This window comes from Schistocerca piceifrons, chromosome 11 (assembly GCF_021461385.2).
Source record: "Schistocerca piceifrons isolate TAMUIC-IGC-003096 chromosome 11, iqSchPice1.1, whole genome shotgun sequence".
In the NCBI taxonomy this organism is placed as follows: domain Eukaryota; kingdom Metazoa; phylum Arthropoda; class Insecta; order Orthoptera; family Acrididae; genus Schistocerca; species Schistocerca piceifrons.
The window spans coordinates 9634333-9651251 of record NC_060148.1 but is presented as its reverse complement, the minus strand read 5'-3'; the positions used below and the strand labels follow the sequence as shown (position 1 = coordinate 9651251).

At 43.0% G+C, this 16919-nt stretch overlaps 1 protein-coding gene across 6 annotated transcripts in view; it reads right to left on the bottom strand.

Annotated features, from left to right (window-relative positions):
* LOC124719938 (probable ATP-dependent RNA helicase DDX60) overlaps positions 1–16919 on the bottom strand; it is a 113182-nt gene that overhangs the window by 35338 nt on the left and 60925 nt on the right. For all 6 annotated transcript variants that reach the window (XR_007006024.1, XM_047245132.1, XM_047245135.1 and 3 more), the window contains exon 6: positions 11168–11458. Coding sequence is in view for 5 of the 6 variants with exons in the window: in XM_047245132.1 (XP_047101088.1) it covers positions 11168–11458 (291 nt within the window). In the remaining variant the exon portion in view is untranslated. The remainder of the gene's footprint in view (positions 1–11167; positions 11459–16919) is intronic.

Here is a 16919-nt window from a genome sequence, read left to right as displayed (position 1 = left end):
AACATGGTATATTTCTGCAAACCACTTATTGGTGTCTATGGTCCAGCAGTTAAATAAAATATAAGTTGAATAACAGGGAAACAATAGATTCCTACTGCACGTAATTAGTCACGTATGACAACATAGCTCTTGAGATATTCACTTCTAAACACGCTCTACGTCTTCACTGTAGAAGCCACAGAAATCTCACAAGTCCATAACTCGGCACTCCGAAGTATTTCTATCTGCCACGTCCACGCGCAAACCGCTCCGCACTCTCAAAGTCTCTGCCGCAACTGTGTGTCCCTCGCGCCGTCGCGTCCGGCACTTCCCGTGTCCTGCCCCGTACTCCCTCGTCCTCTCTCCCGAACTCGCTTCCATCCGGTCCCCCCATTCACGAGCGCTGTGATCGGCTAGAGCACTCGCGCCACGTCTCCGAGCCGACGCACCCACACAAACGTAATGAAGCACATTATAAATACTGGATTTACATTTAAATAACTTGAAATTAAATAAATATTCCTACAGCTGGACCATAAACACACTCTAACACTTATTATTAAATGCATAAACAAATTAAATAAACATACATCAAAGGAATAGAACATGAGGTAGGCCAATGCTTTCTAAAATACAGTAAATATTTAACCAACTTCTTCATGAATAGTGGCTGCCAACTCTGAACTTAGAATATTTCCAGGGCGCCGCAACTCGTCCGTTACAACACGTGCCGCAGCTTCCTATACTGACTGCTGCATGCCACCCTACCCAGAGGCTGAGTTAGCTCCACCATTGCCACGCTGATCGCAACACTTCACTAGCCACTACCCACTACCCACTACCCAGGGGGATGTCATATGTTGTCAATGACAGTGGCCATTGCCGAGCTAAGCATCGCTTCACCGTCCGAGTTGAGCCTGTGCTTCGAGGGCACTGGCTGCCTCCTAGTACTGTCACACGAACAAAAAGAGCATTTAACATTGCTGTTTTCGTGACAGAACGTTGGACGACGACTTGGTAATCATCGTCTATACCACTGCAACGGTGCCTAGAGTGCTGAACTACAGACTTACCTGACCACCACATAGAGGTCATCCAACCCTGATCTCGCATATGAATGCATTCCAAATGAAAGAAAAGTACAACAACAAAAACAACACCATAATATTTAGTTTGAGCACATACTATCTGCATATGAACTGTTTCTTGGGAAAAGAAAGCATCACGCTTTTAGCTGTACTTTCATGCCTGTGACACAGTTTCTTCATGTACTGGGGCATTGTTTCCTTCATTTAGGTTCCACAAATAGGACCAGCCTACTCAAGTTTTATTTCTTTGCTGTTTTGACTTCTCTTGTACCTAATTATTGTTACTCTTTATATGATACAAATTCTTAAAAATTAACACAAGACAACTGTTTTTAATGCAAAATGTTTAAAAAATGTCTAATATTTTGGGAGGTATCAGTGCTCATTAAAAGAAGAAATGCAAGTCTAATAAACACGAGTATGGAAATGTGTACTTTCTGTAAACTAAACAGTTGTTCACATGAGGGCTCACTGTAATGCCTATCTATCCCTCTGTCCTCGTGCATTAGGAAGCGCACCCTCTCTGAAACTGGCCTAGCCACTGTATATGACGGCACATACTGAACATGCGATACTGTACCGTCTGTAGGTCACTGGAGACATGTGGATTATTTCCTTCCGGTGAATCAATAGTTAAATGTGTTGAGGATTGATCTTTGAAGAGCAAGGAAGCATAGATGTGGGGCACCCCAGACTGATCCAATAATTCTGAAATGTCAGTGGTAGATGTTCATGCACATCACTACAAAGATCTGCCCATTTGCCACTGTGCACGGACATTCGTAATCTTTGCTGACACTGTACTTCCCACATCAAGGTAAGAAATAAATTAATGAAGAAGACCTGATAATGATTCCAGTTTAAACTCTGAGATAGCACGTGTGATCCCATTAACCTGTCACTATGATCACCTGCCCACATGTCGATTGAGAAATGGTGCTGATAACCTCTTTCTGCAACTGCAAGGGAATTTTCATCATCCCCAACACCACAGTTTTGGAACATTCATTTGCAGAACTCACAATGGTGATTGCATTGCCTTAGGGGCTGGAAACAGTGAGGCTGGTCTAATACAGCAAATATAATGAAGTACCATTCAGACAGGAAGACAACTGTAATGCATTGGTTTCAGGATTTTTTGTCCATTAAATGTAACACCCACTCCTCCAAATCAGGTAGAAAGACTTTTCTGCTTTTTAGCTCATGGTATTCTAGAGAAACTTTGTCCCTAAGACACTGGAAAATTCAGCTTAACACCTTATCAGGTGGTAATCTGTAATGTGGGGCACGAGCGAACAGGCTACTTCAATTTACTACACTGCGGCAGATAATCATTTGCCAATATCACTTACGGAGCAGTATATTTCCATTGCTAACATGCAGTAGCTAGAAAAAAGAAAAGAAAACATACACAACATTTGATTGTACGAACAGCACAGTAACAGTAAGCAAGAAATCGTAAGACATAACCAGAGTTGTGAGTAATTTACTGCACAGTAACACTCACCAGCACAACTGAAACAGAAGCAGGAAGTGTGTGGTTTCACTGCTTACATGTCAGTTGTGTAGAGATCCAGCTTTACTGCCACACACATGCACCGAGCTCAGGGGTATAGGCTACGGTGACGTCGTGACAGAAATTCATAAAGTACATATTTGATGTAAATATGTTTATTCTACACAGAAGAGTAAATTAACAATTGACAAATGAAATGTTTTCAAGTCTACTGACTGGTGGCGGTGGTAACGGTGTTTGCACAATAGTTCCACTCGGACACTACCCTGAAGGTCGTACACTCCTCAGTGACGAGCACGTCGACCGAATGCGCGACTGCAGGAGAACAGTGGACAAGTGTCCAGATCGAAACAAACCTTCTCGGTGATCACAGGGTGCCGTGTACTTTGTAGACACGGTGGAACGAAAGCAAAAATGGACAGAGAACACCGACGCATACCGAGGGACCGTCCTTACACGAGGTCACCGAGTGAAGTGCCAGTCTCACCTTTCGGTGTTACTCGCAGGCCCAGCAGTAACAGTGGGAGTACTTCTATTCAGTTGGTGTCACGGAAAGTTGAGGAGGTTTTCACGGTTCGACAGAGCCACCGGACCGTGCTGTCAGATGACGGGGGGGTAGCCGGTAGCTCCGTGGAGCTGAAACCACACAGTTGGGCAACGCGTGTGAATAGCGCACAGTCAAACCGGGAGCCGCAATCCGAAGTGACGTGACCGGAGAAGCTGAAGCCTGCCGTCCGGGTGTCGACGAAGGAGACGGCGACAGTCTCGGCGGGGACGTCCGTTACGGGTGTCACCTACAACCGACGTGTGAAGTCGTCCGACATTTCCGGCAGACGACACTCGCCTCGGTACAGAGGGAGCGGGCCTACGAGGTCCGTACGGACAGGTGCAGAACGGCACACCGTGTCGGGGAAGGTGCCGACGAGTGCACGGGTGGTCCTCCCGACTTCGGAACGTCGGCACGCGATGCAGGCATAAGTCTCTCCGTAGCTTCAACCAGGCAAGACGTGCAGCCAAGAGCGACAGTGGTTTTGACGGCCGGGTGTGGCAGCCCGTGGATGTGGTCAATAGCACTGCACCGGAATTTCTCTGTAAAGAATGGGCAGTGCATGCCATTAAAACATCACCAAATGCAGCAGGCAGAGCCACAAATGGGCAACGGCTCAAGTTGCAGGCTGCCGCAGTGTCGTGGCAGAGGCTGTCCGGTGTTCTATCACTCTGTCACTCTCGTCCAATGTCTTCCAAGTCACAGAAGGTGGAATGACAGCACGAGTGCAGGAGACAAGCAGTCGGCAATGGTATTATGAAACCCAGGAATGTGGCAGACGTCTGTCGAGAACTGTGACATATTGGTGTGATTTACACTTGGTACTGTTGTTCCAAAACGTGTGACTTAGAGCTTTACAGTCGGTGGAAATCGTGAACGGACGGGTTTTTATAGGCGGGAACAAGTATTTCACCGACGCAAACACGACAAGCACTTTACAGTCGTGAACACTCCAGGCGCACTGTCACTCTGATAACATACGTGAGAGGAAATCGTGTGGCTGCCGGCTAGCATCCACGACCGTGGCCAGTTCGGCGCCCCGCACTGGGTAAGCGAGTAGTGTCAATCGATAAACCTCCCCTCCACTGCATCCGTCCAGATAATGGAAGTCCTCCCTGTCGAGGCTGGGCTGCGTAGCGTCACGGTCCAGTTTCTGGCACTACAGCAGCATTCGCAGACGGTGCCGATAAAAATTTATCGTGCCGAGGTGGTGGCATAAGTCTTTGCGAATCTGTCGGTGTGGCACATTTGAGATCACCTGCACCTCAGTCAGTAATGGTGTGAATCCACTAGGGGTGATTAAATGCCGTAGAAACTCAATTTCAGTAACCCCGAATGTACATTTTGAGGGGTTAACGGCGATGTCGACCTCACACGGGCACCAAAAGTTGGTCGTTAGGTCGAGCTCGGGCAACTTCAAACTGACCGGGACGTCGTCGAGAAAGGCAAAATGACGGAGTAAGACTGGTAAGATGCTCTCGAAAACCCCAAAGAGCGTGACGATTTCCATTTTCTGAAGGTCTTCAGGCACCACACGAATCTGGAGGAATGCCTTTTCTCAGGCAGTTCTGCTAAATACAACTGAGTCTGCTAAGGTGTGGCTAAAATCCTGGAGTTACGGTACTGAATATCGGTCCGGCACCATTTGTGAATGTAAGCCACTGTAGTCTCCACAAATCCTCTCTCTCGTGGAGGACCACAGACTGCACGATGTTCAAACAATGCCTCACGCATCTCAGCTTCGAATTCGGCCTTCGCTACGGTGTCATTCGGGTGCGAGTTGACGTGGACGGCACGAGGTGAGTGGGCCGTGCACAGTCACGGTGGTGTGAACTGTCAGACGTTTAGGGTCCCTCGGCGCACCAGGTGGGTGAGTGAGCTCCAGAAATGTATCCAGTATGTATGCTGTTCCACTGTCTGCCACCACTGCCTGCCACTACTGTTCCACTGTCTTCAGACTTGTTGTAGAATCAGTCAGGTGGGCATTTGCAATATTGGCTAGTAAGTTGTAATAGTGGCAACAAAACGACTATTCACGTTGGTGTGTAGAATATATGAGTCTGGCGACATACCATCTGACTTTCGGAAAAGCACCATCCACACAATTCCGAAGACGGCAAGAGCTGACAAGTGCGAGAATTATCGCACAATCAGCTTAACAGCTCATGCATCGAAGCTGCTTACGAGAATAATATACAGAAGAATGGAAAAGAAAATTGAGAATGCGCTAGGTGACGATCTGTTTGGCTTTAGGAAAAGTAAAGGGACGAGAGAGGCAATTCTGACGTTACGGCTAATAATGGAAGCAAGGCTAAAGAAAAATCAAGACACTTTCATAGGATTTGTCGACCTGGAAAAAGCGTTCGACAATATAAAACGGTGCAAGCTGTTCGAGATTCTGAAAAAAGTAGGGGTAAGCTATAGGGAGAGACGGGTCATATACAATATGTACAGCAACCAAGAGGGAATAATAAGAGTGGACGATCAAGAACGAAGTGCTCGTATTAAGAAGGGTGTAAGACACGGCTGTAGCCTTTCGCCCCTACTCTTCAATCTGTACATCGAGGAAGCAATGATGGAAATAAAAGAAAGGTTCAAAAATACAAGGTGAAAGGATATCAATGATACGATTCGCTGATGACATTGCTATCCTGAGTGAAAGTGAAGAAGAGTTAAATGATCTGCTGAACGGAATGAACAGTCTAATGAGTACACAGTACGGTTTGAGAGTAAATCGGAGAAAGACGAAGGTAATGAGAAGTAGTAGAAATGAGAACAGCGAGAAACTTAACATCAGGATTGATGGTCACGAAGTCAATGAAGTTGAGGAATTCTGCTACCTAGGCAGTAAAATAACCAATGACGGACGGAGCAAGGAGGACATCAAAAGCATACTCGCTATGGCAAAAAAGGCATTTCTGGCCAAGAGAAGTCTACTAATATCAAATACCGGCCTTAATTTGAGGAAGAAATTTCTGAGGATGTATGTCTGGAGTACAGCATTGTATGGTAGTGAAACATGGACTGTGGGAAAACCGGAACAGAAGAGAATCGAAGCATTTGAGATGTGGTGCTATAGACGAATGTCGAAAATTAGGTGGACTGATAAGGTAAGGAATGAGGAGGTTCTACGCAGAATCGGAGAGGAAAGGAATATGTGGAAAACACTGATAAGGAGAAGGGACAGGATGATAGGACATCTGCTAAGACATGAGGGAATGACTTCCATGGTACTAGAGGGAGCTGTAGAGGGCAAAAACTGTAGAGGAAGACAGAGATTGGAATACGTCAAGCAAATAATGAAGGATGTAGGTTGCAAGTGCTACTCTGAGATGAAGAGGTTAGCACAGGAAAGAAATTCGTGGCGGGCCGCATCAAGCCAGCCAGTAGACTGATGACCAAAAAGAAAAATGTCCGCTTACAGCCCGAGGGCGAGGGTTTACACTGAAGAAAGGGGCCTGCCACCACTGTTCCACTGTCTTCAGACTTGTTGTAGAATCAGTCAGGTGGGCATTTGCAATATCGGCTAGTAAGTTGTAATAGGCCGAGGAAATCTGCACCTGGGATCCACTCCTCGACATCGGCCACACTGAATATAGTCCCTCACACTGCCAGCCCATTCCGCTGCAAGGAGAAACCCAAATATTGCACTGTAGTCAGGTGTATGCCCAGCTGCAGCTGGCATTCGGGTGCAGACAGTGGAGCCAGTACTTAAGTTGCTCTGTTGTCAGAGCAGGCACAATGCCAGCAAAAGCCGTCCAGTGGCCGTTCCGACGAGGTGGGTGGCTGCCAGAACAGCCGGTGCCGCATTGGACATTGCACGGACTCTAATGCCAGTAGCTGAATCGGTGCCTTCTCCCCTCTGTCTATGTGACCACCAACTGGTTGACCTGCTCGCAGACTGCCGACACTTGTGGGGACCGATTCTGGAGTGGACGGTGGAAATTGGTGTCTGAGACGGTAGCCGCAGAAGACGTGTGCCACGTAGCAAAAGCTGTCCGTGCTGCGACTTCGTACAGTGCGGTATCGGGTGCCGTTGCCGGCACGTCGTGCACCCGACTGCCCAAAACCGTGACGGCATCCGCTGCATTTCTGTCCGTGTCGTAATGAGAGCTCACCCTGGTGCCGGGTGGCTGTGGACACAGACTGTGTGCACCGGCAAGTCCGGGACCACGTCGGGCCGGCCGAAGCTTCGCAGGCGGTGGAGGAATCCGGCTGGCTTCCTCTCGCCACATTCCTCTCGGTGCGGCAGCTGGTGCACCCGTCGTGTCAGCAACAGTGAAATTCGTCAGATTTACTCCTTCTTTAGTTGCTTATAAGAAGAGTTGTGTCAGTAGGGCAGTGATTGTGTCCCGCACTTCAGCCATGTAGTCTTCATCTGTCTGGCTCGTGCAGTGTCCGAGTTTGCTGTTGTTGCTCACAAAACCCTCTTTCACTCGGCTGAACTACACGATCGGGTCTGTACGTGGAAGTTTCTGACCTGGCTCCGGGTGGGCAAAGTCTGCAACTGGGGATAGTGCGTGCAGATCACTCTTCGGCCTCTGTTTGCACACTAACACCTCACCTATTGGCTTTCGACTGTCGCGTTCTGTAGTTTCTCCGAGGTCATCATCTCGCTTTAGCACCCGGATCTCGACAGTGTGTCTAAACACAGATCGCAGTTTGTACACGAGGACCTAAGTGCTAGACTGCTCACATTTCCGTATCGCTCACACCGATGAAAGTCCGTCGCCGTGAATATGGGCCACTAATCACCTAGGTGCTAGACTGCCCACAGTTCATCATCACTCACACCGATGAAAATTTGTCACATTAGCATACACGTAATACTGGTGTCACCAGTGAAGTGGGAACGCACAGTTTCGCTGCTTACGTCTCAATCGTGCAGTGAATCAGCTTTACTGCCACACCGACTCATTATGTTCAGGGACACGTGCTACAGTAATGGTGTGGCGATGAGAGCTGATAAAAGTGCGCATTTGCTATAAATATATTTATTCTACACAAAAGAGTAAATGAACAATTGACAAATGAAATGCTAGCAATATCTATTAACTGGTGATGGCAGTAACGGTGTTCGTACAGTAGTTACATTCGAACACTGTCCCGAAGGAATACTCTCTTCGGTGACACGTGCGTCGACCGATCACGTGACTGTGGGAGAACGATGAATACGTGTCTGCAAACAAATGAAGTTTCACCGTGATTGCGGGATGCCACATACTTCATGGATGCACTGTAAAGAACACGAAAACAAATGTAGAGACCAAACAAAGTTCCATACGTGTTAGTGAGGAGCTTGCACTGGGCTCAACTCGTGTGGTTAGTGGCTTGCAATAATAGACTCTGAAAAAATGTGCCCGAGCTTTTACAGTGGCTCAGCTAGCACTGCCACTGCAATTTTCTGGCCTTTGTCTGTGTGCACCACACCATTGCCGGAATTTGCTATGGCCCATTCGTGCTTTTTGCAACTTTAATACCACGTAACTCTACCCAAAACAACTCATTGTAGACTACTAAATGCTCAGAGTAATATGTACCTGCAATCATATGATATAGAAAGAAATCAAAAAATTCTGTTGGTGGAGCACCAATGTAACAAATACACTCAAATGAGCATCAAAAGTCTTTCAATGCTTGCTATAAACAAGTGTTCAATAGAAAGAATACGTTTCTGAATCCACATTTATTGGATCTTTCTTCCTTTTTTGATGAGCACTATCACACCCCAAAAATGTCAACACTTTTTTTAACACCCCATACACATTTTTTTCTAATGGTGATAATAGTGGCTGCATGTGATACAAACACTGACAATAATGGCCGGTGTCCTTTATTTCATTACAGTAGCTACCTGTTTCATACATTATCTGCACTACACAAACTGTAGGTTCATGGGTGGAAAAAAAAATAGAGTATGAAACTATCCTGACAGATTAAAACTGTGTGCCAGACCGAGACTCGAACTCGGGACCTTTGCCTTTCGCGGGCAAGTGCTCTACCAACTGAGCTACCCAACCACGACTCACGCCCCGTCCTCCCAGCTTTACTTCTGTCAGTACCTCGTCTCCTACCTTCCAAACTTTACAGAAGCTCTCCTGCGCAGGAAAGCTTCTGTAAAGTTTGGAAGGTAGGAGACGAGGTACTGGCAGAAGTAACGCTGTGAGGAAGGGGTGAGAGTCGTGCTTGGGTAGCTCAGTTGGTAGAGCACTTTTCCGCAAAAGGCAAAGGTCCCGAGTTCGAGTCTCGGTCCGGCACACAGTTTTAATCTGTCAGGAAAGTTTCATATCAGCGTACACTCCGCTGCAGAGTGAAAAATCTCATTCTGAAAAAATAGAGTATTTTATTTGGTATGTGCCAGTACATAGGAATAAATAGGAACTGAGCTTTATCCTCCAGAAATTATAGATAAGGCTGTATTATCAATTTCTGCAGTGATGTAAAATTTTGACATACTACTGGTTTAATGACTTGTGTTTCATTTTGGAAACTAAATGATTTATTGAGGCTTTCCTTCTCTCCAGTTTGAAATTTTTGTTGGCAATCAGTTCATTACAGTTTCTCTAAATCTTCAGTAAGCACACTGTTTAAAGATTTGTCACGACTTCAATTTCAGTTTGTTTGAATATTAAAAGCAGCACAGAGTAAATTTCAATACGGAGCAATCTCATTTGCAAACCAGAATCGTAATGCTGCACATCGTGTGCTTGTAGTAGCAGGTTGCGCTGCCAGAGGGTTGTAGTAGGAGCTCTGCTGAGTCATTCTGCTACGCGGCATCACCCAACAGTGAGAAGTGTGGTTTCTTTGGCAGTTCTTTTGAGTGTGCGTACAGTGCAGAGGTGACACGAGGAAATGGCTAGTTCTTACGAACAACGTGCGGCAGTGAAGTTTTGTTTCTCGCTCAGCAAGAACGCAGCAGAAACTGTTGCGATGATTCAGTCAGCCTACAGAGACCGTGCTCTTAGTAAAACGCAAGTGTACAAATGGTTTTCTCGGCTTAAAAAGGGAGAAATGGTGGTTGAAGATCAGCTCCATTCCGGTCGACCTTCAACTGCTCGAAGCGAAGATGACATCGACAAAATCCGTGATCTCATCAGTGAAGATCAACGCCGGACGATCGACCGACTCGAGAACTTGTCCGGGTTGTCCTGGAACTCAATTAGGTGCATCTTGACCATCGATTTGGGGATGCGAAGAGTGGCAGCAAAATTCGTGCCGAAGTTTCTTACCGGAGATAAAAGAAATAGTCGCGTTCGAGCCTGTCTCGAAATGAAGGATTCGTTCAAAGATGATCCACATTTTTTCAACAAAGTCATTACAGGTGATGAGTCACGGTGCTATGGGTACGATCCAGAAAGTAAACAACAGTCATCACAATGGAAGTCACCTGGCTCACCTCGACCAAAAAAAGCTCGACAAGTGAAATCGAATGTGAAAACAATGTTGATCTGTTTTTTTGACAGCAAAGGGATTGTACACTCTGAATTTGTCCCTGAAAACCAGACAGTAAACCAACAATTCTATTTGGAGGTTATGAAATGGCTTCGCAGAAGTTTGGCCCGAAAATGTCTGGATTTGTGGGATTCTGGCGTGTGGTTCCTGCATCACGACAATGCTCGCGCGCACACAGCTCTCAGCATTCGCCAGTTTTTCGCCTCGATGAAGACGACTACCTCGACCCATGCGCCCTATTCGCCGGATTTAGCACCCTCGGACTTCTTCCTATTCCCGAGGATGAAAAGAGAGTTGTGAGGGAAGCGTTTTGCGGATGTGGAAGACGTAAAACGCAATGTCATGAAAGTGCTAGCAGGTTTCAAAGAGGACGAATTTAAAAGGTGCCTCTAACACTGGAATGAATGTTTGGACAAGTGTATTAATGCTAATGTAGACTACTTCGAAGGAGAGTAAGGTTGCATTTGAAAACAATAAAGTATATGCTTTCTAGAAAGATATTCCGGTTATTTTTGGGTCCCCCCTCGTATAAGTTATAAGGTTAGATAAAAAGCTAGTGTTTCATTCAGAGTGAAAATACTGTACCTTAACAACATCAGCTGGCAACTCTCTTAGTTTCACCACAGAATTGCAGTACTTATTATTAAGCATTGCAGGGTGTAAACGTTTACGAGTGAAGAGGTGAGCCATCAGGAGTACAACATTTAGCTGTGTTTCTTTTGATATTTTACCATCTTCTTCAGTAACACACATACTGTGTAAAACTCCACTCCGTAACAGGTACGCAAAAACAAGATTGCCTGGCTCGTGGTAATGTAAATGTGTCACTATCCCTGAACAAAGGTGCTGTGGTCTGCCATTATCATCCAGTAGTTTCTGGAACAGTAAACATGAGCAATGTCACAAAAGTCAAGAAAGAAAACAATTTTTATCTAACATTAAAATAGTGTGATACACAGATAAGATTAGATCAACTATTACAATTATTTCGAGAAATAACTGAACAACAATTTTTTTATGCAGTGGAAAACAGACTTTGTAGGACTGATTATTTTCCTAACTGATGTAATACTGGAAAGTCCTGGATGGAACACAACAGTGAATGGGGTAAAGGTAACCTCTGCCTATATCTTTGAGGCATTGAGTGTTCAATAGACTCAAAAAAGAATGAAAATGACGTTAAGCTTTCAAACAATGTATTTCCTCTTAAAAAATATTAATTAAGCAATGAACTTTGCTATGGTTCCAAGAAGTTTTGTTACTTGTTCCTGTCTGTGCATTATCAAGGAAACAGCAATAAGAAACAATAAGTATCACTTTGTGCACTCAATGTTTATAACTGAGGGCCTGATTAAAAGTGAAAAGGCTGTTCCAAAATTCGCTGAAAAGCAGTTTGCAACCAACTGCAGATTATAGGGCACATCGTAATGAATGATAGCTACGTGGACTCGGTGGCAATATTGGAAGAAAAAATTGATACGACCAGCTCTGCTCATGGAATTTCAACAAAACACACAACTGATTGTGGGGCCCCTTCTTCAAAGTCGAGGGATGTGTGCCACAAAGTTGAGAGAAGCAGGGTCCCCCGTTAAGTGTTACGGGTATACTATCCAGGTAACTGACTGTATATGGGGTGCACACAAGGGTACTCTTTTTTTTAGGTGACTCTCCATTCAGACCAGATAATAACAGTTATACTTAATCCCAAAGTATTAAGAGTACAACCCAAAGAATGCACCTCCAGATAAGACCATTAAAGTTTTAGTGATCCACAGCCAAAACATTCACAACAAAGACACAGAGTTTGAAGTGACCTTAGAAAGCAGTGAAACTCATATAATATCAAGTACAGAAAGATGGCCAAAACTTGAAATTGACATAAGTAAGATATCTGGAGAAAATCTTAATTTATAGCGAAAGGACAGTGGAGGCAGTGTATTTGTCACAGTAGATGAGAAACACAAATCCATTATGGTAGAAATTGCCGCTGCATGCATAACTCTTTGGCAAACACTCAGTATCGTGGATGGGTATAAACTTATTACTCGATCCTTCTAACAACCACCAGACTTAACCCACATGTAGCTGGAAAATTTAAAGGAGACCCCAGCCATCTAGTACATACATTCCCCAATCATACTGCCATCATTGCAGAAGACTTCAGTTATTCAACAACTGATTGGGGCAATTACAGTTCTGTACATTGGGGGGAGGGGGTGAGACAAGGCATTCTGCTGAACAATACTAAATGCTTTCTCAGAAAACTGATAGTACGAATATTAAATGAAATGATTATGTATTGCTTACAAAACTCTAGTCTAGAGTATGGTGACAACAGGAAAGTGACACTTTTTTCAGGTCAAAAAAGGCAAAAAATAAACAGTTATTCCTGTAGAGAATGTGAAAAGCAAGAGGTGACGGGTATAATGTGTGTCAAGTTGTTACATCAAAAGTGTACAAAAGTAAACCTAAAATTCATTGGTTACAATTTTCCGTGGACATACCTCCACTGTTTTCCAAAAACAAAATGGACAGTCTTGCACATACAGTGTACTCAAAAATTAAATTATTAAGTTGCTACAAAGGAACATTAACCAAAATAGTGTCTTAAAAAGAAAGGAAATGATGCAGGTAATTCATAGAAAGCAGACCTATAACTGCGAAATCCATCAAATGGAAATGCAAGACTGCAAAAATATGCCTGCAAAAACAAACTCAGAAAACAGTACCATCTCCAGAATCTCAGATGATGCCATGATAAATCAAATAAGACAAAAACCTGCACATAAATATAAACAGCAGTTGGTGATTTACAGCAAAAGAAAAGACAAGACCACAACTATGCAAGGGAATGAAAATGAGTTTCTAATAATTGTTGACTTCCTGTTGAAAAATATAGCCGTCCCACCTACAAACTCAATGCGTGACCTGAGATTACAATGCAATAACTCTGCAAACAATTTAAAAATATGGTAAATTCAAAACAAGAATCTACAGAGCTGGATCCTGAACCCAAATGAAATTACAAAGGTGTTTTTTGTACATGCTGGAAAAAACTCATTAACAAACTGCATTGAAGAAAAATTTACAAACAAAACGAGGAACATGATGTGTGTGGCAGGAAGTGTCTATGAAGGATCCAGGCTTATTCCCAGTTGAATGTAAAAAGAAGGTCAGCAAGTGACAATATATCTCAAAAATAAAATGTGCTGTCAAAGAGCAATTTGATTGTTTCGGGGTTGTCTTCATAGATGCAAACAAATTTCTGTGCCAAAACTGCATAGGAAAGGATGGAATACATTTAAACAGATTGGGTCTGTAACACTCAGTATCATGTTTTCAGATTATGTAAAATCATTACAGATAAGGGAAATTAATGTGGAATAAGGAGAGTGAAAGATCAGGAAACATAATATCCACAGTTTAAAAAACAATGAAATAGAACATAGAAGAACTATAAACAAGAAACCCGAGACATTCAACTACAAAAATAATTCATCAGAACATAGAATAAATAAAAAATAAGGTTAGGAATAATACTAAATGAAGAAACTCCCTCTTTTCTAGATCTGACAGAACATGGAATAAATGAACATAAAGTTTTAAATCTTTGTTGTTGTTGTTGTCTTCAGTCCTGAGACTGGTTTGATGCAGCTCTCCATGCTACTCTATCCTGTGCAAGCTTCTTCATCTCCCAGTACCTACTGCAGCCAACATCCTTCTAAATCTGCTTAGTGTATTCATCTCTTGGTCTCACTCTATGATTTTTACCCTCCACGCTGCCCTCCAGTACTAAATTGGTGATCCCTTGATGCCTCAGAACATGTCCTACTAACTGATCCCTTCTTCTAGTCAAGTTGTGCCACAAACTCCTCTTCTCCCCAATTCTATTCAATACCTCCTCATTAATTTTTTCAAATCTTATTGTAACAAATTAAAATTTAACGGCTAGCTCAATCAGATGGAATAGTAAGGGTGGGGAAGCTGCAACACTAACACATAATAAGATAAACAAACTGTATGAACAGTCTCGACTTCTGTAAGAAGTATATTATTGAAAATGTTGCAGAAGTAATAGGCCAAAAAATAAATTTAAGTAGTTCCTCACTGTACATACCAAACACCCACAGACATTACAAGACTTCGATGGCAGTAGGGAACTTCTTAGCACAATTATCAGACACAACATTTCAAACAGCGAACCCCAGTACAAAAATAGAGCACATATTCACAAATCTATGTGACTTTCATTAAAAAAGTGAAGTCACAAGAACAGCTTTCCCAGATACTGACAAAATATGCTTCAATTGTATTTAAAAAAAAGGGGACATGGGGAGGGGGGCAGATTAAATGAACAAAACTGAATAGCTAATAGGCTTAAAATTAAGAAAGAAGGATGGAAACGCTGGGAAAAAAAATTCACTGAATCATAAAATTACACATATCTCAACGTGCACAATTAAAAAAAAAATTTTTAAAAAATCACCAATAAAAACAAAAACTTGATAACAAAAGGTATTTTGGTCTGTAAGAACAAGATAGAAATGTTGGATATGATATAGAAAACCAACAATGACGGAAACTTCAACGAGTATTACAGAAAATATAAAAAAAGACTGTATGCCAAAGTACTGCAAGCAGACGAACAACTAGCTGCAAAAACTTATATAAGTAGTGCTGAAAATAAACACTAGGCTTGGCAGTCTATTTTTATATATATATATATATATATATATATATATATATATATATATATACATAAAAACAAAGATGAGGTGACTTACCGAACAAAAGCGCTGGCAGGTCGATAGACACACAAACAAACACAAACATACACACAAAATTCAAGCTTTCGCAACAAACTGTTGCCTCATCAGGAAAGAGGGAAGGAGAGGGGAAGACGAAAGGAAGTGGGTTTTAAGGGAGAGGGTAAGGAGTCATTCCAATCCCGGGAGCGGAAAGACTTACCTTAGGGGGAAAAAAGGACAGGTATACACTCGCACACACGCACATATCCATCCACACATACAGACACAAGCTTGTGTCTGTATGTGTGGATGGATATGTGCGTGTGTGCGAGTGTATACCTGTCCTTTTTTCCCCCTAAGGTAAGTCTTTCCGCTCCCGGGATTGGAATGACTCCTTACCCTCTCCCTTAAAACCCACTTCCTTTCGTCTTCCCCTCTCCTTCCCTCTTTCCTGATGAGGCAACAGTTTGTTGCGAAAGCTTGAATTTTGTGTGTATGTTTGTGTTTGTTTGTGTGTCTATCGACCTGCCAGCGCTTTTGTTCGGTAAGTCACCTCATCTTTGTTTTTATATATAATTTTTCCCACGTGGAATGTTTCCTTCCATTACACATATATATATATATATATACACACACACACACACACACACACACACACACACACACACACACACACACACAGAACAGAACAGTATTATAAATCTCTTCAATGACCAAAAACTAAAAGAAAAAACAAATACTAAATACAATAACACATGAAAAACATTTATCGTCCCCCATGAAAAACTATACCACTGTTTCCAGAGACAGAAGAAGATAATAAGGGAAAACTATGCAGGAGCTAAAGAAAGTTCTTATGCAACTAACCCATACATTATTCCTGGAAGGTATTTTCCAAATTGCGTAAAGACAGCATCAATAAAAGCACTACACACACACACACACACACACACACACACACACACAGACCTATAGCTCTGCTGCCAGTTATATCAAAGATATCTGGATATCTGTAGGAGACATAACAAACAGGGGGACAATATACAGAAATCACAAAAATGACAAGAGAGAAAATAAGATCTGAAGCAAGAACTTGAAACTTCTCTGTGCCAGCTTTAAACTTCTCTGTGCCACAGGGATCAATTATTTGCCGACTGCTTTTTATTTCATATGCAAATCACACCCCAAACCTCATTAATTATGCTAATTTATTTACTAATGTAGACAACACGACTCTGTTGTTCATGGATAAAGATGCACAAAATCTAGACATTAAAGCCAACGTAGAAGTAAACAATGCTATTCAAAGATTTACTGAATGAAATTTGCATAACATCATTAATAAAATACTTTGTCTGAATATCAAACCAAAAGGTCTTCAGAGTGAAGATACCAACATTTGTATAGATGAGCACATAACAGAAAACTCCAAATACACTACATTCCTGGCAATAATAATTAATTGGTCAAAGTGAAAATTGGGATAAGCACACAGAAAAATGCTTAATTGGAAAACTCAGTTCAAAACCTAAATGTGCTGCACAAGCTTAGCTACCTAAAGTGCGTGTCATTTATGTTGGCGGCCGAGT